The sequence below is a fragment of the Sinocyclocheilus rhinocerous genome, unplaced genomic scaffold (assembly GCF_001515625.1).
Source record: "Sinocyclocheilus rhinocerous isolate Xijiao unplaced genomic scaffold, SAMN03320098_v1.1 scaffold289, whole genome shotgun sequence".
Lineage (NCBI taxonomy): Eukaryota > Metazoa > Chordata > Actinopteri > Cypriniformes > Cyprinidae > Sinocyclocheilus > Sinocyclocheilus rhinocerous.
The window spans coordinates 1,440,448-1,460,690 of NW_015636845.1; the positions used below are offsets into that span (position 1 = coordinate 1,440,448).

At 37.1% G+C, this 20,243-nt stretch overlaps 3 protein-coding genes across 7 annotated transcripts in view; 2 read left to right on the top strand and 1 right to left on the bottom strand.

Annotated features, from left to right (window-relative positions):
• LOC107748151 (lysine-specific demethylase 6A-like) overlaps positions 1-4,064 on the bottom strand; it is a 73,745-nt gene extending 69,681 nt beyond the window's left edge. For all 5 annotated transcript variants that reach the window (XM_016562836.1, XM_016562835.1, XM_016562834.1 and 2 more), the window contains exons 1-2: positions 3,579-4,064; positions 3,378-3,441 (exon numbers count right to left, since the gene is read on the bottom strand). In XM_016562836.1, coding sequence (XP_016418322.1) covers positions 3,378-3,441; positions 3,579-3,736 — 222 coding nt within the window. In that variant the 5' untranslated portion in view covers positions 3,737-4,064. The remainder of the gene's footprint in view (positions 1-3,377; positions 3,442-3,578) is intronic.
• Positions 4,065-5,000: 936 nt separating this feature from the next.
• On the top strand, positions 5,001-7,487 carry fundc1 (FUN14 domain containing 1). Its single transcript, XM_016562902.1, has 5 exons — positions 5,001-5,097; positions 5,721-5,883; positions 6,026-6,101; positions 6,646-6,774; positions 6,944-7,487. The coding sequence occupies exons 1-5, from the start codon at positions 5,079-5,081 to the stop codon at positions 7,019-7,021; spliced, it is 465 nt and encodes a 154-aa protein (XP_016418388.1). The 5' UTR covers positions 5,001-5,078; the 3' UTR covers positions 7,022-7,487.
• An 852-nt stretch (positions 7,488-8,339) lies between these two features.
• efhc2 (EF-hand domain (C-terminal) containing 2) lies at positions 8,340-19,588 on the top strand. Its single transcript, XM_016562882.1, has 15 exons — positions 8,340-8,381; positions 8,800-8,989; positions 9,109-9,231; positions 9,324-9,547; positions 9,620-9,871; positions 10,484-10,591; positions 10,747-10,885; positions 11,981-12,146; positions 13,646-13,788; positions 13,878-14,074; positions 14,173-14,306; positions 14,902-15,096; positions 16,791-16,883; positions 16,978-17,080; positions 19,101-19,588. The coding sequence occupies exons 1-15, from the start codon at positions 8,340-8,342 to the stop codon at positions 19,209-19,211; spliced, it is 2,220 nt and encodes a 739-aa protein (XP_016418368.1). The 3' UTR covers positions 19,212-19,588.
• Positions 19,589-20,243: the final 655 nt, after the last annotated feature.

Consider the following 20,243-nt stretch of genomic DNA (forward strand, 5'->3'; position numbering starts at 1 on the left):
AATATAAATTCACGTCTCACGCACTTTAATGCCCTTTGATGTGACGTGTACGTTCCCTTGGAACTGGAATCATGGCGGAATATCATGTGAAGTCCACTTCACGGGGTACTTACGGTCGAATAAGACAACACTTGAATGCTGCTGCCTGAACAAGAGACCTCCTTACTGAAGTGAAAGTGTTGGCTAGTGTCACTATCTCGCGAACGCGCCGGCGGATCCCAAACAAATTCGGGGGATCCCTTCAGCTCGAGGAGCCCTCTCGAACTCCACCCTCCGTGCGTCGGTAGCTCCCCGGGATCGTTAGATCGGTCGGCACCCGACCGTGAACTTAACCCCCGTAACTCCACCTGGGGTGGTCTCATTCGAAAGGGTGCCTCGAGACGTACACTCGATTCGGCGTTTGAGAGGGTTCCTCGAGCTGAAGGGATCCCCCGAATTTGGTGCGGATCCGCTGCGCTGTCAGCGCCGTTACGGAGATATGGTCGTTCAAAATTTCAATGGTATTCCATACACTTAAGCTTTAAAGCGTTTCATCCAGGTCGCCAGTAGCCAACAATGGAGCACGCTCTGCTGTACAAACTACGTAATTACACCATTTACAAGCATTTTATCTGCGTTTTATGTTCTGTAAAAAAAATGTTCATACTGGTGGCATATCGGCAGCATTTTCGCCGATACCGATATATCTGCGACAGGCTCATATCGGCCGATAAAATCGGCAAAACGATATACTGGTCGGGCTCTAATCCACACCAATGCACAATAAGGTTTTGTTCATTAGAACCCTGAAAAACTGTACTTTAAATGCTTTAGCTCCTTAAAGTGTGTTCGATTCTGTTTGGCAATGATTTTATCATTCATCCGATGGAAATAATCATTCAGAAAGTTATATCAATTATATCCTTATAGCTGTGTTGTGAACTTCCCTATGTTCATAGTCTTCCTCTCATAAGATTGCGTAATCTCTTAAAGAGAGATTTGAATAGAGAGATGAATTTTCATGAACTGCAATGTTTTTGGTTTTATATCAATGTTTTATGATACATGATATACAGTATTATATTTGTTTTAACTGTAAAATTTAGATCCACTATTGTATGCTGTTGCCGTATGGCAACATATCACAAAGCACCTTAAAATAATATTTTTTCCCCAATTTTTTTTTACAGCATTTCAAGTTAAGCCATTCTTAGAAAAGAAAAATATTTAAATATTTTTTTCTATAGGTCTATCATAATGCGAGGGTTAAGTTACTACGTTTTAATAATAATCTTGATTATAGTCAAGTCCACACCACAGCCATAACAATAAGGACACAGAAGAATGATATTTTTGGAATCACCCTCAGATAGTTTTTTTTTTCAGCTGATGAACAATAAAAACACTGACAACCTATCAGAATCCACCGAACTTTAAAGAGCTTGAGCACTTAACGATGACAAAACTACAACTAGAGCTTATAATAACCAGAACATTATTGTCTGTTGTTGTGGATGCAAATATAGTTATCTTTCATGGTGTGAACGGGCCTTTAGAATGATTATTAAAACTTTAGTTACTATTATAGTTATCATTTTTGGTATGAACGTATTTTGGTATTGATGCGTCACTATTTTTTAAGACGCATCAATTATTTATGGCAGTTCTTGTGGCAAATTAATGTCTATGAAGTTGAACAATAATTCCAAGCTATTAATATAATTGTTTTTCAGTATAGTTTTGTCTACAAGCTTACATTTATACTTTAGATTTAAAAAAAAAAAAAAAAAAAAAAAAAAAAAACTTTCACAGGTAGATGGACTTTTTAATCTTTTCTCTTCATCACTTTACTGCAGTTCATGTTTACTTCATGGGTCCTGCAATAGGTTACAATAAAAAAATTTGTAAATACAATTCATTTTTAAAAACACAATTATATGTTTTCCTTATGTTATAAACAACAGACATACGTAAAAATAAAAACAAAAGTCCTTAAAACAAATAAAGTGACAAAATATCCAACACTGACCTACTGCAACAAATGCTGCTTGCGAAGGCAACCTGGCAAAGTCAGCTTGCTCGGCCATAATGACAAACCACTTCAGAAGTACTCAAATCTGCCAAATGCAATGTTAAACCTCACACAAGTTCTCGTAAGCAACTTGACTACTGATTTACTGAAAGCCTGGATGTTGAGATAGGACTGAAAAGAGCCCAGTAGCGTTCAAATGACTTTCCTCACATGCAGTTACAGTTGGTTAGCATCATGCTAACATGTAGCCACTGCCTTGTAAACCACTGAGATCAGAGCTTTAACCTTCCCAGTTCATCTTGAAACACTAAAATAGCCTACAGTCTGGTCTAATCGGCAAAATAAGTTAAATAATTCGCAACTTTGGCCTAACCGAGCATGAACAGCTCGGCTAGCTAAACGTATACGCTGAGATTGTTTACCACTATCATACGACAGATACACCTTCTGGCTAAATAAAAAAAAACACGTTTCTCCATAATTAAGATAATTCATTAAATCAAACAACCTTCGACTGCTTAACTGATATTCAAATGGTGGCAAACGAATAAAAACAACACCCTCATTAACATTACCCTCAACTCTTCATTACAGAGTCGCACTGACAATGGGTGAACGAGGTCATAATAGGCGAAAATGGCTTTATACAAAATAGCTTTACTTCACAAAATGAAGTCTGACTGCTGTTTACATGCGCAAGAACTCGACAAAGCCAGCACCCAAATTAACACAGTTAAATAACTTTCTAAGCAGATTAATATTTAAAATAATCACCGCAGAGCAACTACAGATACCCATCCCTGACATGCATTGTGCAGCCTATATCAAGTCAGTTTCATGAAAAGTTAATATTTACAATATCATAACTCCATGCAGTCGCATTTAGCAGATTAGAGCTGGGCGACAATATAGTTTAAATTTGCAATGATAAACAATCACGCAGATGTGCTATTTATTGCTTTACGTGAGTATGTATGCGGATTAAGTTGGATGTACTATATCCAACTTTTAATATATAATTTTAAGTTCATTACTGTATAGTACAATATGAATTTAATACTGTGCGTCTTTTTGCATTTTATATGTATACATCTGATGTATAGCATCATAAAAGTGTCACGCACACTGCATTATTCTGTACAATGCAATGGTTCTCTGTGCATTATTCTGACTGTGTATTGCAGCTGAATAATAAAGTATATATATTGTCTACACAGACCCCCTTGAGTGTCATTGCATACTGTGTTGTATCAATATTACGCATTTTTCTGTGCAATACGAGTATACTTGCAGAGTGATGTTGTATGATTTGCAGAGTTATGTGTCTATCTGTCTCCAGACCTCCATCAGTGACATATACTCATACCTTTAACAGCAAGGCCTTCGTTCTGGCGCCATCTTCATGAAGCCTCTGAAATCCAAACAGTGTACTGCAAATAGAGGACAACACAGGCGGTTCCGTGTTACTTTACCTGCACCGCATTCATTTGCACCGCTTTAACATGCGGGGAAGGCTCGTAAAAATGCACGGAGGGTCATCGGTGCAAGTAAAGGGGCTTTAACTGACCTGTCTACGCTGGCTAAGCGCTCCCTTTCTTGCGGCGTAAGCTTCGGAAAGTCCTCCTCGGTTTCACTCGCTTTTCCCGCCGCCATTTTCTTTTCCTCATCACCATCACCAGCAGCAGCGCGAGCTACAGCGGCCACTGACACTCCGCACGATTTCATAGACAAAAAACTCCAGCGAAAATATTTACGCACCGCAAGCCGAGCACCTTTTTGCGTGGATCCAAACGCAAAAAAGAATAGACGGAAAATAATTTCCTCTGAACACCCCCTTTTTCACATTGTCCTCGACATAAATGAGTCGCAGGTACACCAAAATGCATGCAGAACGAGCAATGCAGGATTTAACGGCAAATTGTTATTTAGTAATATCTCAAACTTCCCCCTAGTCGCCAGCTCAAACTTGTTATAATTGTGTCACTCAAGCGAACCCACGCCGCCGCCGTCGGAACGCCTTCTCTGTGGTTTTGGCCAATGGCTGCTTTCGGTGGAGACCACGTGATCGGCCTTGTCTTGGGATCCATTTTTTCATATAAACTTTCAAGGGGGAGGGTAAATAACAAACCCCTTAACTTTACACCGCATCTTCGCCTGCTGCGATTGGCTCACCTGGATTTATTATGATTACGTAACACCAACATAAAACGCATTATTGGCTCAAAGCATCTGTCTGTTTGAAAACTCAGGGTTTTGAGGATGTAAGGAAAACGTTGCCTGATTTCTACAGTTATTAGGCAGTTTGTTACATGAGCTAGTATGATTTTCATTACTCCAGATTATGTGGCAAATGTGGAATATTTGGTTTCTTTCTTTCTTTCTTTCTTTCTTTCTTTCTTTCTAATGTACATACAATTTCACTCAGGGTTCTATAATTTTTATTATAGTATGGTAGTGAATTGTACTGTACCGTACTGTATTTAATTTTATTGTTTGTAGTTATCAGTTATGTGTTTGTCTACTGGTGTAATTCCTAAATTTCAGATAGGCCTAATAAATATCATTCTATTCTATCATATCACATAAAATATCATCCTATCCTATCATGTTCTACCATATCTTATCTTATCTTATCTTATCTTATCTTATCTTATCATGTCGTTCTTTCTTTCTTTCTTCCACTATTCTCTTTAAAGTTATTAGATATATCTCTACATCCTTCAAAATACTAAGCAAGAAAGTAAAAAAGAGAAGAAAGAAAGAAGTAATTATGTATCTTCTTTTTACTCCCTTGCTTAAGTATTATTGTTATACAAATACTACAGTGTTTCTTATTGAAATTAAGCCAGCTTCAGGCAGTATGTGTAAAATACCTCTGATATTGTAGGTAAACAATATTTTAAAATGTAAAATTACAAAAATTACACTTGAAATAATTTGCGGAGTATTTTGTGAATAACGCATACAAGCGATCGTAGGAGTCTGTAGACAGTGATCGCACGGAAATTACGCAGGATTTTGCGTAGAGCTGCAGCGGTTTTGAGCACTGTGAACGGAGCCTCATAAAATGGCGGATCGTGGTGAAGGTAAACAAATTGGCCAAGCAAACATTTGAATAAAGAGCCTTGATTGACAACGTGTTTATTTAACCATATAGGTTATATGCAACGAGATTCCAAGAGTTTGTAATGTAGTAACTTATAGCAGCATAGTGATCGATTATTATGTCGGCAGACTGTACAGATATCATGTGGCTAAATCTCTGAAAATCCACTTTCATACGGTTTTAATTCTCATTCATGTCTTTGTAACTGCATGTCGGTGAATACATTCAAAATATCCTCTGAAGTGCCTTGCTCCCAGGTTTGATATTTTAGCGTAAGGTGCGATGGTGAGGTTGGTGACCTTATTATCACTGTTAAAATACCTAAGGTTCGTGCTGTGTTTTTTTTTTTTTTTTTTTACTTTCTTTTGTTTTTAAATCCGATCATAAAGGGGCTAATCTAAAATATTAAAAAATGTAAATCAGGTTGTGGACCTACAGTTGGTTCTTGGGTGGAAATACACGAATAATATGTTTACCAATTGTTTACCAATGCAAAACATCCTAATAAATTATATAAAGGTGTATTTTTACTTGCGTCCATGCTTTGTGGTTTTGGATGCTGTAAATATACAATTAATGTATAACAGTTACTTTTGTTTTCAGATGTAGATGCAGAGAGTGAAGATGAATTATATGAGGTGGTTAACATCACAGATTACGCCAGGAGGCATCAATGGTGGAGTCGTGTTTTTGGGAACAGTACAGGACCCATTGCAGAAAAGTACTCTGTGGCTTCACAGATCATGATGGGTGGAGTGACAGGATGGTTGGTGTTAATATAGATTAAGAAACCTATGCTATTTTGTATGTGCTGTAATATTTGATTCACCAACTTCAGTATTCTATTCTACATGTATGAAATAATGCATAGTAATAAATGCAAAATTGCTTTGTCCTTTGTCCTCCAGGTGTGCTGGTTATCTTTTTCAGAGAGTTGGAAAAATTGTGGCTACTGCTGTTGGAGGGGGATTTCTTTTGCTACAAGTATGGATTATTAAAATGCTTGCATCTTATGTCGTAGCCAATACTCAAAAATGAAAATTTGCTAAATGTTTACTCGCTCTCAGGCCATTCATGTAGATGTGTTTCATGTAGATGTGAAATTTAGCATTACATCATTGCTCACCAGTGGATCCTCTGCTGTTGGGTGCCGTCAGAGTGAGAGTTCAAACAGCTGATAAAAACATCACAATAATAGCAATAAAACACAACTTCAGTTTATCATTAACATCTTATGAATTGAAAATCTGTGCATTTGTAATAAACAAATTCATCATTAATTCATTTTTAACTTCAAACAGTTCCTTCTGGCTAAAATACAAGGCCTCGATCCATAATATTGCTTTTTCATTCTGACGGCACCCATTCACTCCAGAGAATCCACTGGTAAGCAAGTGATGTAATGCTAAATTTCTCCAAATCTGTTCCAATGATTTTTTCAGTTTTGAGTGAACTATTGCTTTAAGGGTTTATTATGCTTCTTTGTCATCTTAAGTGGGGGAAAAAAATCTTAATTTTCTCATTTCAGATTACCAACCACAGTGGCTATGTGCAGGTTGACTGGAGGAAAGTGGAAAAGGATGTCAATAAAGCAAAAAAGCATTTGAAGAAAAAGGCAAACAAAGCAGCCCCTGAGCTCAATTCCTTTATAGAAGAAGTGGGTATTCTTTCATGCATCCGTCATAACTTCATATACCAGTCTACTAGATATTTTGAGCTCCCACAGTTCAATAAAGCATTTTGTATTATTATTTAGTGTGGGCATGTAACACTTTAGAAAGTTGTTACTTATCCTACATTCTGTAAATGGTGTATTTTTCTTACAGTCGACAGAATTTGTGAAGAGGAATATTGTTATCTCGGGTGGATTTGTTGGAGGTTTTCTGCTGGGCCTGGCATCCTAAATGAAACCTGGATCTACTGTATTGCCACTGATATAAGTAGTTTGCACATTAATATTCTCCCTTATGTCGGTATCACAGTAATACAACATTCAAACTTGATGTATTGTCTGAAGCAGTGCAATGGACATTTGCTGAACTGTTGTTCTAAATATATTCCTCTACAATGCCTGTTCTTAACTGTACATAGCTTAATCATCCTGATGAAGAGAGAGATATTGTGCCAATAAATGTATAGAAAATTGTTGGTGTGGTTTAATGTTATTTTTTTAATGTTTTTTTTTTTTTTGCATACTCTTAATAAGACATCAACATGAGGTCTGTTACATATACAACTAAAGTGTTTCTTATTGTACTTTCTGACAATACATTATTTGAATTAGTTGTATAATTTCCATAATATTTACTTGTCCAGAAGCATGTATTGTTTTTTGTGTGTTTTATTTTGTGATCGATTTTTTTAAATATACAGAATCACCCACCAATAATAACATGTTTGTGGAAATAATAAAAAAATATGTCTTTCTGGTTGTTTATGGTCTGTCTAATAATGTTTTGTTTTTTACAAGGGAAAAAAAACTCAAAACTTAACGAAGGTTTAAAAACATCATTATATAATTTATGGTAGACAAAAGCATGGACTTCTTTAAATGCAGTTTAAATTTATATATATATATATATTACAGGGTAAGTGCTTTTATAAGAATTTGGCCACCCAGTTAATCTTAATAGATTGTGGAGTTTAAAGTAACACAACAATTTGGCTGAAGAGATTCAGAAGTAATTTAGGTCCTACAGTATGTTTATAAGCAATTTATATTATCTCAAAATAATTTATTATTTCTGTCCTATCTATATTACAGGGTAAGTGCTTTTATAAGAATTTGGCCACCCAGTTAATCTTAATAGATTATGGAGTTTAAAGTAACACAACAATTTGGCTGAAGAGATTCAGAAGTAATTTAGGTCCTACAGTATGTTTATAAGCAATTTATATTATCTCAAAATAATTTATTATTTCTGTCCTATCTATCTATCTATCTGTGTCTGTCTGTCTGTCAATACATGTTACGCGTTATGAAACATAGAGATATTCAAAACTGGCCAAAACAAGAACTTATTATTGATATACCTGAAATATGATCTATGTCTTTCAAGCGAAATCGTATTTGAACTGAAGACCAATGAATGTACTGTCACGTGATCTGCGTTTCGTTGCCTAGCAATAATACTTGCAAACAAGTTGTTATCTTGGCAACCAGTTTTCAGTAGTCTGGGGTCGTCCTGCACTTAGAAAATCCTACATCGCTTGCTAGTAATAATGGCGTTACCAATGTTGCCTGGAAATTCAGTCAATAGAAATGTAAGTGATACCGCAAAATTATCTATAGAAATGTTCTGTCTGTGTTGAGGGAAAGTAACTTTATGTGAATAAGAGCTGTTTAAGTATTGCTAGCTATGTTAGTAGAGCGGTTTGCTAATATTTACTTAAAAAACTGAAAATATTGAAAGTGCGTGCGTGTGTGTGTAGTATCTACTAACGTCATTCTATTTAGTTAGTTAGCGAGTTCATTTATGTAATCATTGCTGCCTAAAACGTTGAAAGTGGTGCCAAATTCACAACCTGCAGTGAAGTTCATTGTATGTTTTCAGAAAAACAAAAACACATAAAATGAAGTACAGATGACAGAACAAGTTAAATTGAAAGAAACAAAGATTCTGTCATAAAATGATGAAAACAGTTTACAGTGTCATTTTATTTTCTCTTCATTATTTTCCAGCTTGGAAAAGACAAATTTCACAAATCTCAGCATTTTGATTATTCAAATGGAGTAGCCATGATGGTTGGGTCAGAGAAGCCAGGCATTGGAGGAGAACTACTCCTGGGGCAGAGCGCAAGACCCAAGTATTCACTTTTTCCAAAGGGAGAGGGCAGCGATGCTCCGGCATGGGTTGCTTTTGACAAACAGGTTTGTCATTATTATGAGGGAACATAATATAGCCATTTTACCTAGTGCTGTGCAAAGTATATTAATTTTCCACGCTATTTTCTTACCTGAAGGTCCTGTGTTTTGATGCTTATTTCCAAGAAGCTGTACCTCAGAGGAGGGAAGAAAAATATAGAGTGCGAAAGTGCAAGATTTACTTCTATCTGGAGGATGACACCATACAAGTAGTGGAGCCAGAGTTCAAAAACAGTGGGATCCCACAGGGTAAACCATCAGAATCAAATGTATAGCATCCTGATTAATGACAAAATAGTAAAAACATCCTGTTTAAATCCATCTGTTCTCCTCCTATGTAGGAACCCTGATTCGGAGGCACCGCATTCCTCTCCCAGCTCCTAAAGATGATTGCTTCTACAATGTGCACCATTTTAACATCAATCAGGAAATAGTGTTCTATAACAGAACCTTTATTATTACGGACTGTGACCCCTTCACACGCAACTTCTTGATAAAAATGGGGGTGCGCCTAAACCCCCCTGCTTCCACGCCAGCAGATCCCTATACCACACATCGACAAGAGGTAAGAAAGCGCCATGTATCTATAAAGCAATATCAATACTTCAATATTATACAGTTTCTGTCCCTCTCACAGATGGAGGAGAACATGAAGCCACTGCGGCCGTATGAAAGAATAGATGCCCTGAAGCAGTTTTTGGAACATGACCGCAAAGTCCTACGCTTCTACTGCTACTGGGATGATACCGAGAGCATGTTTGGAGACCCCAGAGAGCTGATCTTGCATTACTTTCTGGCCGATGACACAATGGAAATTTACGAAGTTGTCCTTCCAAACTCTGGCCGAGATGCTGTCCCTAAATTTCTGCACAGGGGAAAGCTTCCCAAGGTCTGTAAAAAAAGAGCACTGCAAAAAAAATTACATTTACATATCCATAATTTATTAACAGATCTTGATAATAAGAAGAAATGTTTCTTGAGCACTAAATTCAGCTTTGCTATCACATTTTAAAATACATTCAAATATGAAATCGTTATGTTTTTACTGTATTTTGATCAAATAAAAGCAGAGGTGATGACTTCAATGAATGTGTTTGAAAAATCTGAAATTAAATGGTTACTCTTCAAACCAGTTAAGTGGTTATCAGTTCCTCTCTACTCTTTTGCTTGGACAAATTTCTCCATCCTCCATGCCAAGCTTTTATCCAGACTGACAGGGCTGAAAGAAACATCCAACTTCCCTAAAGCACTTTTCAGTTTCCTCCCTGCTTGTTTTGCAGTCTAAATTCATTATGAAGGGAGTAGGATTTGTTCAGGGGTTTTTTTTTTCTGTTGTCATGTAGTCTTGTCACTCATTCTGTTGCCTCTCACTAAATGTCATCTAAAAAGGTTTTGCGGGAGTCCCCCAGTGAAAAACTAATTATGAACCCATTAGCAAATTTCACTTCTCCTTCAAGTTATAAAAAATTTCTATTATTTTGCTCTTGATTGTGTCAAACAGCATGCTCCTATTCCCAAACATCAGCCTGGAGAAATAACAGACCGCACAGTCCTCAATGTATTCGGACCAGTCGGACAAGGAGGACGCTACATTTTGGATAGCCTCAAGGTAAGTACTGACTAAAAAATGGTCCATTATCAATGCCCTCTTAGGAATTTAATAACAATTGTTTATAGTTATAAATACCATTTTTAATTAGTTCAGTAGCCAATTGTTTCAGTTTTAATGGACTAGTATGTCAATGTCTCCTTAACATTTTACAGACTGGAGCAGTAGAAGAACAATTCTACAAAGAATGTGACCTGACCATTGGAGGTGTCATTAATGTGTGGGGTCGTAGGATGTTAATATGTGACTGCGACAACTTCACTAAAGAGTATTATCGCTCTAAATATGGTATTGGTGAGTTACATCATGACTCAAGGGGAGGCAGTAGTATTTATGCTTTAATAGGTGATAACAATATATTTGATTAATATGTCCTAATTCATGATTTGTGGTTAAATAGCTTTGTAGGAATGAAAACAATTTAATTCCAGGCAAAAGAGAGTATGTAAATAACAATTTTTTAATATTATTATGTATTTTTACTATTATTAAATTATTCATATTTTTTTATAGTATAAAATAGAACAGGAGAATAGATTATTTTTATTATGCTGTTTTAAAAAAAATTGGGAGGGAGGGGTTTGGCACCTCTCTTAATGACCACAAGATGTCAGTATTGAGTTTCACCTGTGACCTGCATTTTAATCATGATCTGCACAGGCAGTTGTTTTTGATTTGATTTTACTGGATTTTTTACTGGGACAATGATAAAGATCTATCAGTCGATCACGATCGACGGGTTGGCGACCACTGCTCTACAGCATGTGCAGTCTTATGCTCTAATGCTTTTTGTAGTAAACTGAAAAGAACATTTACATACCCCAACCCTTCATTCTCTATACACATCGCATCTGTGTGGTCTGACAAGCTGTTCATTATTTTCAAAGTCTTCCTGTCGTAAATCCCACATCTCTATGAGAGCCTAATGCTCCCTAGTGTGCTTTCATCTCTGTGAATAACTGTCGGAATAACACGCATTGAACGACAGATGACTAAAGGAGCAGAAATGATTGACACCTCAAGGTGACTCAGTTTTTGGACAGCAGATATGAGCAATGACCAGCCTGGCCTCTTTATCTTCAAAAGCCCGGACATGAGAAGCACACGAGCTCCATGCCAGTGGTAACACAATACAGGTGCGCGTGCATCTGTCTGCTGCGGCGTTATGCAGGCCGAAGAGATCATAGCATTAGTTACACATGAGCCTAATGGAGCCGGGTTGACACATGCTCTGATGAAGCACTTGTCCGTTTCTCAGAGGTTAAGAGGTTGCGGATTGAATTCATATGAGTATACGCAACCTGTCTGGCCTCACTTCCGGTTTTCCATGCATATGTCTGCTTAAATGTGTGTGTGTTTTTGATGTTTTCTTCCTGTGTGGCTTCACAGAGGACTTCACACCTGTCTCATACCAGGCCTCGCTCCCTCCTAAACCAGCCAGACAGGTGGCACCCTACACTGGATTTGGATCTGAGGAAGATTCGCTGTGCTCCTGTCAGGGTTTGCTGCCTAAACCTCCACAGAAGGATTTCAAGAAGCTTATGGAAAAAGACAGGTAACCAGCGGAGCTAATCTCCCTTAGGACATCCAGAGTATATGCTTGCCTTTAATTTAAAACAATTAATATTAGATCAAAACAACATGTCAGGCCCTTACTGGCTTTCTGATCATTTTGACAGAAGACATTAGACCCTTGTCTGTCCTACTAAAGTCTTCCTTCATCAGTTAAGTGCAGCTCTTTGCAGTACAGCACACGGATGAACACATGTCCTTTATAAATAATCAGAAGCTCAAACGCAATCTCACCATACTTCCGATGTAAAACACACTTTTTCAAGTCAGTTTATTATTATACATTGTTTTCACAGTGCTTTGCTTCCAAATATAATCCCAGAACCAGTATCACACTGCAGATTACTGTCTCGCTCAATCTGCTTTGGACAATACAATGTCAGACATTGGCAGGCTTAGAGTTTGAAGGAAAAAGAATTATCTTCTAAGCGAAGGGTTCTTTTATAGATGGTAATAACCTCAAAGCAGCTAAGTGACAGGACTAAACACATTGAATAAGCAAGGAAACTTCTTGAATGTAAGTAAGGAACCAAGACCCATCCTGATCTTGTCACCCTGGTGAACTAAATATTTAAAGAATAGTCACTGTAAGCTGGAAAGAGAACAGATCTTCAAACTTTCTAGCAAAGTTAGGGAGTCCATTAGTATAGTAAGCATATAAGAAAACTTGGCACAAGTGTGTCACATGCAGTTTGGTCTGTTCAGTCTATGAGGCTGTCTCAAGTCAGAATTTTCAGCAGCCATTACTTGTCTGCAGTGTCACGTGATCCTTCAGACATTTACATTTAGTCATTTAGCAGACGCTTTTATCCAAAGCGACTTACAAATGAGGACAATGGAAGCAATCAAAATCAATAAAAGAGCAATGATATGCAAGTGCTATAATAAGTCTCAGTTAGCTTAACGCAGTACATGTAGCAAGGGTTTTTTAAATAATATAATAAATAAAAAGAAAACAGATAGAATAGAAAAAGAATAGAGCAAGCTAGTGTTAGAGGCCTTATTTGCTTTTGTTAATTGTGTAATAAATAGAGTGCAAGTCTAAAAGAGACAAGTTTTTTTTTAATAGAAATCATTCTATTATGCTGATTTGTGCACAAATTTGTATTCTGAAGAAGAAGGAAAGTCATACAGGTTGGGAACATCTTGAGAGTAAGTAAACAATGACCGAATTTTTAGGTTTGGGTGAACTATCTCTTCAAAATAACCATTTTAAAAATAAAATCATCAAACTCTAGTGCATTGTTTGGATGTTTTATTCAGTTCAAATGGTATAGGATAAAAAAAATACTTTTTACAATGAGAATAACTATTTAGCTCAAATAAATTTCAAAATGTAGGCAAAAACATGGTGCGTCTACATGATTAGTTTGATTTTAAAATGTCAAATCAATGATAACATTTTTATTCTATTCATTCCTGTCTATTGTAACAAAACATTTCTCAGCCAGATAATAAATTGAACTTTTTTCTCAACTTTAGGCAAGGTCTGGTAAGCAATGTGTTGAGATTTGTGGCGAAAATGCTTACAGACAGTCCTATCGACAAGGAACGTGTTTTTATCATATATGTCTACCTCAGTGATGATACCATTGCAGTCTTTGAACCTCCTCAGAGAAACTCAGGTACTGCCGTCCTGTTCCTTTACATTCAGATCAGATAAAAACATAATTAACATTATACCTAATGTTACTCCATTGTTCTTGTGTTTAAGGTGTGATTGGGGGTAAGTTTTTAAAGAGAGGTCAAGTGAAGAAGCCAGGACAGGAGCTATTTAAGAGTGAGATGTCCGAGTATTTCACAGCTCAGGATTTGTATGTGGGAGCTCGGCTGGATCTGAACAATCAGCCCTTCCAGCTGCTGGATGCTGATGAATTTACATTCGACTACATGGAGCAGCATGCAGATGAGGTAACACAAAAATCATAAAGTCTCTTGTGTTTTTATCAAAATTGTTTTACACAGAAACTTCATTGAAATCCCTTCACTTATGTTTCTCAATTACTTAGTTCCCCAAGGCCAATATTGGCACCATTATTAGCAAGGTAAAATCCATCAATGAGGAAGAGCAGAAGAAAGTAAAACAGTTCTTCACCATGAGTGACCCAAGCAGCACTGGCTTCATTCCATATGAGTCATTTAGGTAAGAAGGCAGCCAAAAATACACAAATAAAAAGGTGCATAACACCTTGTTCTAGCCTGCCATATAATTTATTTTGAGTGCAATTTTGGCTTAGACTCACTGAATTTGAGATTTAATTGTGGGTGGAATTACCTACAGAAATAGAACTGACTGGCAAAATGTCCTGTCGCAGTTGTGGCTGATTGGGGACAAAACTTGGAGTTCTTTTGGTGGCTGTACCTGGTTACAACCCAGCATAAGAAACAAACTGTACTAAATTCTAATTCCTAACATACACATCATGGTTGTGTCATTAAACACATATTGTCAAATAAAAGCAGTAAAAGCCCTGTTGAAAAAAAAAATAGGTATGTTTTGAAGCACGGCATCTGGTTTAAGCTGGTCCTTAATTGGTCATGAGCTGGTTTAAGCTGGTCATGTGCTGGTCCTAAACTGTTCCTAAGCACCTAGCTCCTACTCAGGACCAGCTCAGGGCCAGCTTAAACCAGCTCATGACCAACTAAGGACCAGCTGCTAAGCTTCAAAATATGCGTACCCAGTACACTGTTTAGTTTGACAGTGCACAAGCATTCTGTAATGGCTGTGTCCTTCACAGGACTCTGTTGGCTGAAATGGACATTCAGTTGTTTGAACACGAGATCATAACGCTTGGTCGCAATTATTCATCGCGGGAACAACCAGAGGTGGACTTGGGCCTCGTGCTTGCTGTGGCTCAGGATCAGCTAAAGAAGAACAACTTTGAGAACTTCACAGATATGATTCGAGCCTTTGCACACGAGGACCGGGACAGGTAGCACTCAAGCAGGGTTCACTTTCTGTCTCAAATGACTTTAAAAACTTTTTAAAGTAGATTTTCTTGTATTTAATTAATTGTGCACATAGGGCTGTCAGTATATACAACTACCTAAAATATTTATTCTTATGATTTATTTGTGAGTAGTGTTACAAATTTCACATTTAGAATTTGCTGCTTATGTTTAGTTTCAAAATGGCATACTTTTTTGTGCATTCAGTTCCTCTTCTAAGGAAGGGAAACAAAATAATATCAAACATTTTGCTACTATTTACTATACATTTTACTTTATAATATTGTTTTGGTTTACATGTTTCCAGATTTTTATTAAATTTTGAAAAAAAATTTTTGGATATGGTCTTAGACATTTGAACTCCACTGAATTTAAACTTTGTCCTAATATATATTTCCTCTTGTTTTCTTCAATCTGTTACTTGTAAGCACCCTGTCGCAGTATATGCACATGACCAAATGTATATAATAACAAATCAACATTGACATAAACATAAACATGCATTCATACAGAACCACAAAACCATTCCCCGTTGTTCCGTAAGGACACCCTATCTCAGCTATTCAGAGTCACGCAGGCACTGATGTGGACCACTAACAATCACGGTGGGGTAGAATAACCATCAATCTGCTTTAGATTGAGGGGGTGCGATTAGTTCCAGCGGTTCAAGTGAAGCATTGGAAACAGATGAAGACCTGTGGCATGTTGCAGGCAGGGGAAATAGATGAGGAAGAATGCCGACAGGTCAACGTGCTTGTCCTGTTTATGTGGCCCTGTGGAAAGTGTAGTTATTTTACGATGTTCTGAAAATAATGAACCAGGAATGTCTGCAGCTGTCTGTCATGAACTCCATAAGAAAATTGAATATGATAATAATTTTTGAATAAATTATTTTCTAATGTATTTTATAATATGCACCATTCAAATGTTTGGGGTCAATACATTATAAAGAAATGCATTGTTTTATTCAGCAAGGATGCATTACATTGTTTAAAAGTGACAGTGAAGCCATTTGTAGCATTGCAAATTGTTAATTGTAATTCAAATAAATACTTTGAAAATTTTTGAAAAGAAGAGACTCGAAAAAAAACTTAATTCAAAAGCGTAATGAATTCTACAGATTATGTATGCTGATTTATGTTGATTTAATTTAGTTAATAGAAGTGAATTGATAAAGAAAATCTATTTTTGACATTTTTTGACAGCATTTTTACACAAGTGCCTAAAACTTTTAACAGTACTGTAGCTTTGAAGGTAGGTTTCTTGAAGCATCTTGGAGACGTTGCCACAGTTCTTCTGGATTGAGTCTGTCTAAGTTTGTTCTGTTTCTTCATGTCATTCCAGACAGACTGGATGATGATGATGAGATCAGATCTCTGTGTGGAGCACTGGCTGTTGTCAGACGCCTTGTGCAAACAAAAATCTTACTGGATTATTACAATTAATAGCTAAATTAATGTTTGGAAACTGATACTTCCTACTGACACACTACAGCGTGTGTGATTAAGTGACTTAAAACCATTTTTTAGCTGGTGAAAATACTAGTGTTACTAATAATAATAACATAATAATAATAATAATAAATAATAATAATTTTGGCCACCACTGTATATGTTGACGTGAGTTACTCATTCTTCTTTCCGTCTTATTTCTGTCTACTCAAATGGTGCTGCCGTAGATCTGGACACCTCTCTTCTAAAGAGGCACAGATCATCTTTAAAGCCTTCCGACTGCCCCTGTCTGATGACCTACAACGAGCCCTCCTCGAAAAGTAGGGTCAACTGAGCAAAACTTCCATTTATTATCCAAGAAACATTTCACCACAACACATCCTTATTTTCTGCATCTCTCATGTTCGCATCCAGGTTTCAAGACGAGTCTGAGAAGATTGACTATCACGCTTTCCTATCCAATATCAACTGGAGAGAAAACCCCGCCCCTGCTGTGCTTCCAGATGTCACTGTGAAGGTGAGTTTAAAAGCATGTACATGAGAGTGTTTGTGTCAGGGTCCAAGTAGGGCTGTGCAAATAATCGAATGCGATTTTCATGCACATCTCGTCAGTAAAGCCAGTTCTGTGATTAGTAGTAAATCTCCAGCACGTGCGTTCAGATGGAGCGGCATTTACTACATAGAGTCATAGTTCACTGACAAGCTACGCAATATCGCGTTCAAAATCGGCAATGAATCGCCTGCGATTTTGAACGCGATGCGCACAGCCCTAGGTCCAGGCCCTGGTAACCTTTGGGCCCCACAAGCTTTGAGCACCTCCAAGCCTCATCTCAAGTAAATCAGACTTGGGAAAAACCCACTCAACAACTACTCTGAAGTGGAGCTTTTATTACAGCGCAGTAATTTAGCATGTCTCCTTGGAGCCTAAGCAGAACCATCTGCTTAATGACTCGCAATGAGAAGCCTTCCAGTTGTGCTGGGTTTTAACAAAACCAGCAGAGGGAGCCAGCGGTCGATTTGTCTGTATAGTTTCTCACCGCTGTCTTTTCTATGTAATCAAGGCTTGTAGGAGCATACATAGCGATTCCAAGATGGATCTATAAGAAGCAAGCCAGGCTGTGTGATTCTGTGTTTTTTGCTTCGCTCACTCATTTCTCATAGCTCATTTCACTGTTTATTGACCGCTAAATTTGCCAGTTTCAGCCATTTCCCGTGGCCCTCACTGAACCAAATCTAGCAGCCATTACAATGGTGAATTGCCCTGCATTTATCAAATACTTCTCAGTATGAAAGAAAGAAGAATAAGACCACAAGACCACACTGAAACTGTAAGGATCGATCGGTCTGTCTAATCGGTCTAGTATAGTGACTAGAGCCATGTTTCATAAAAACCACATGAAGCTCTGTGCATAAAAAGTATGTATACTTGCAATATGTTACATATGTGACAGGATAACCAGATGCCTTGGATTTCCAGGGACATTTTTTTTCCTTTGGTAGCCAATATCCAGTGTTATTTTAGATGTATTTATATTATAGTATTTATTCATATTTTGAATTAGCTTCAGCTTTATATTTTCAGTTTTTTTGATTTTTAAAAAATATTTCTATTTAGCTTTAATTGATTTTTGTTTACGTTTTAGTCATTTTTGTACTTCAGTTTAAGTTTTTTTTTGTGTGTGTCTATTTAATTAACAAAAATATTTTTAATCATTTTAGGTTTAGTTAACATTGTCTTTCGACAAACATTAGTTTTAGGAAAGCAAGTTACGGACCTTGCACACCGAGTCGTTAAAAAAATAAATACAACCTCACGATGTGTCAATAACGTTTACACACTGCCTCCGAAACTTTCGTCCGTCATAAAAAAAATTGGATGGGGTTCGATTTTCTGCATTTTTCACATCCATAGCAAGCATTTTGAGAGGTGTTTTGACGCATCTGACTGTGTGCAAGGTTTGGATGATAAATTTTTTTAAAAACGCATACGAAAATTTCTTACTCAGTGTGCAAGGACCTTTACTCTGAACAGTTTTTACAGTTCATAAGTGTGTGTTGATGACTACACTAATTTATAGTAGTACATCAGAGTATGATATACAATAACTCATCACAGTTTTACATTTACCATGTTCAAATTACACAAAACTGTCCCCCTTATTGAATTCATAGATAATAACATTGGATATTTCAGTGATATATAGACTGTTGAACTAAAAATGTTCCCAGTTTCATTTGAGAAATCTGGTCACCTTAACAAATTGAGCAATAAAAAATCTTATCTGCAGCAATTCTTTTAAAAAGATGATTATGTGTCTGATTTACTGAACCACACAAAGTCGTTAAACATTTGTCATACATTTTTAAATAGCAAGTACAAGACATTTACCATGTGCTAAAGTCAATCCGGCCTGATAAATCTTTGTCTCGGTTCACCTTAATTTGCAGAGACATGAAATGAGAGTGCCAGTTAAACATATGTGCTCCAGGAACCTCTGTGAACTGTTTCTCAAACCCTGTCGTGCTGTTGTTTTCAGTTTGACGCAGACTGGAGAGGAGACGCTGCAGACCCTGCAGTTAAAACCATCAACTACTCGCTCTTTCTGGAGGACGTCTTTGGCAGCGCCACGAACATTAATGACAGCTGAGAACGGCCTGATGGGATCCTCAATAACATGAGAAAGTCAAGAAATCTGCTCGACTTTGTGTATTGCGCTGATTAAATTCACATTGTTGCACATGGTTGTTTCTGTTGTGCTGCATAAATGTCATAATACCATTTATGTGTATTTTTTATTCAACATAAAATCAAAAACATGCTGAAATGAGAGAGCTGTTTGGAAGTGCCTTATGTGCCTTGGGACCAAGCGTGGAGCAGTTAAAAATATGAGCCGCTAAATCAAACCATATATCCTATACAGGCAGACAGACATGCACAATTGCCATGATTATGTGGATAAAGCTGTCAATATAATACAGCAACATGCCATAGGCATATGAGAGAAAATAACTGCACACTATAAAGTACCCAAACTCAGATTTCCCAAAGGTCTTTTCATGATTTAGTTAAAGGAAACAAGTGTTTTTCCCATGGTAAAAAGGAAAGGTCCAACATCCTCATTTTATAACCTGCATTGGCTGTTCACGTTCTGATCTGGCACATTATGCAACTGATAAATGCTGGTGCTGTATATAAAAAGACAGGCTGAGCGTGTCTGTAATCAGAGCTTTTGTGATCAAGGCCTCAGTTCCTGGCCAAGACAAAAGAAGTGCATTACATCACACCGGTATTATCAAGTCTTCATTCCTAGCCTTCACACTTACTAAAATATTAGCCTCATGAGTTAGCAGGCTTCTGTCTGAAACACAAAGGCTGACGGATCTAGGACATTTTTAGCCTGTCTCCAGTGAATGGGGAATGTGGACAAACTTTAACATCCCAGAATGCAATAAAGACCCTGGTTACATCTGGTATTAACATCTACCTCTGTGGTGAGCATTGTATAGCCTACAAGTATAAAATCTGTCCAAAAAAACTGTTTTGGAATCTGATGATCGCTCAGACCACATTTTGAAGTAGTCAAACATCATGTGACCACATTTGTAGTGTAAATGCTAATGTGTCACAGGAAATATTGAGGAACAGATATTTTCTGCAAAACAAAGTCTGCTCAATTAAT

What these genes read in the sequence shown, in the direction of transcription:
- fundc1 (XM_016562902.1), top strand. An exon ending in GGGGATTTCTTTTGCTACAA is followed by an intron (nt 6,102 to 6,645) that starts GTATGGATTATT and finishes TTCTCATTTCAG; the next exon opens with ATTACCAACCACAGTGGCTA. An exon ending in TCAATTCCTTTATAGAAGAA is followed by an intron (nt 6,775 to 6,943) that starts GTGGGTATTCTT and finishes TTTTTCTTACAG; the next exon opens with TCGACAGAATTTGTGAAGAG.
- efhc2 (XM_016562882.1), top strand. Translation starts at nt 8,340, where the DNA reads ATGGCGTTACCAATGTTGCCTGGAAATTCAGTCAATAGAAAT. An exon ending in GAAATTCAGTCAATAGAAAT is followed by an intron (nt 8,382 to 8,799) that starts GTAAGTGATACC and finishes ATTATTTTCCAG; the next exon opens with CTTGGAAAAGACAAATTTCA. An exon ending in ACCTCCTCAGAGAAACTCAG is followed by an intron (nt 13,789 to 13,877) that starts GTACTGCCGTCC and finishes CTTGTGTTTAAG; the next exon opens with GTGTGATTGGGGGTAAGTTT.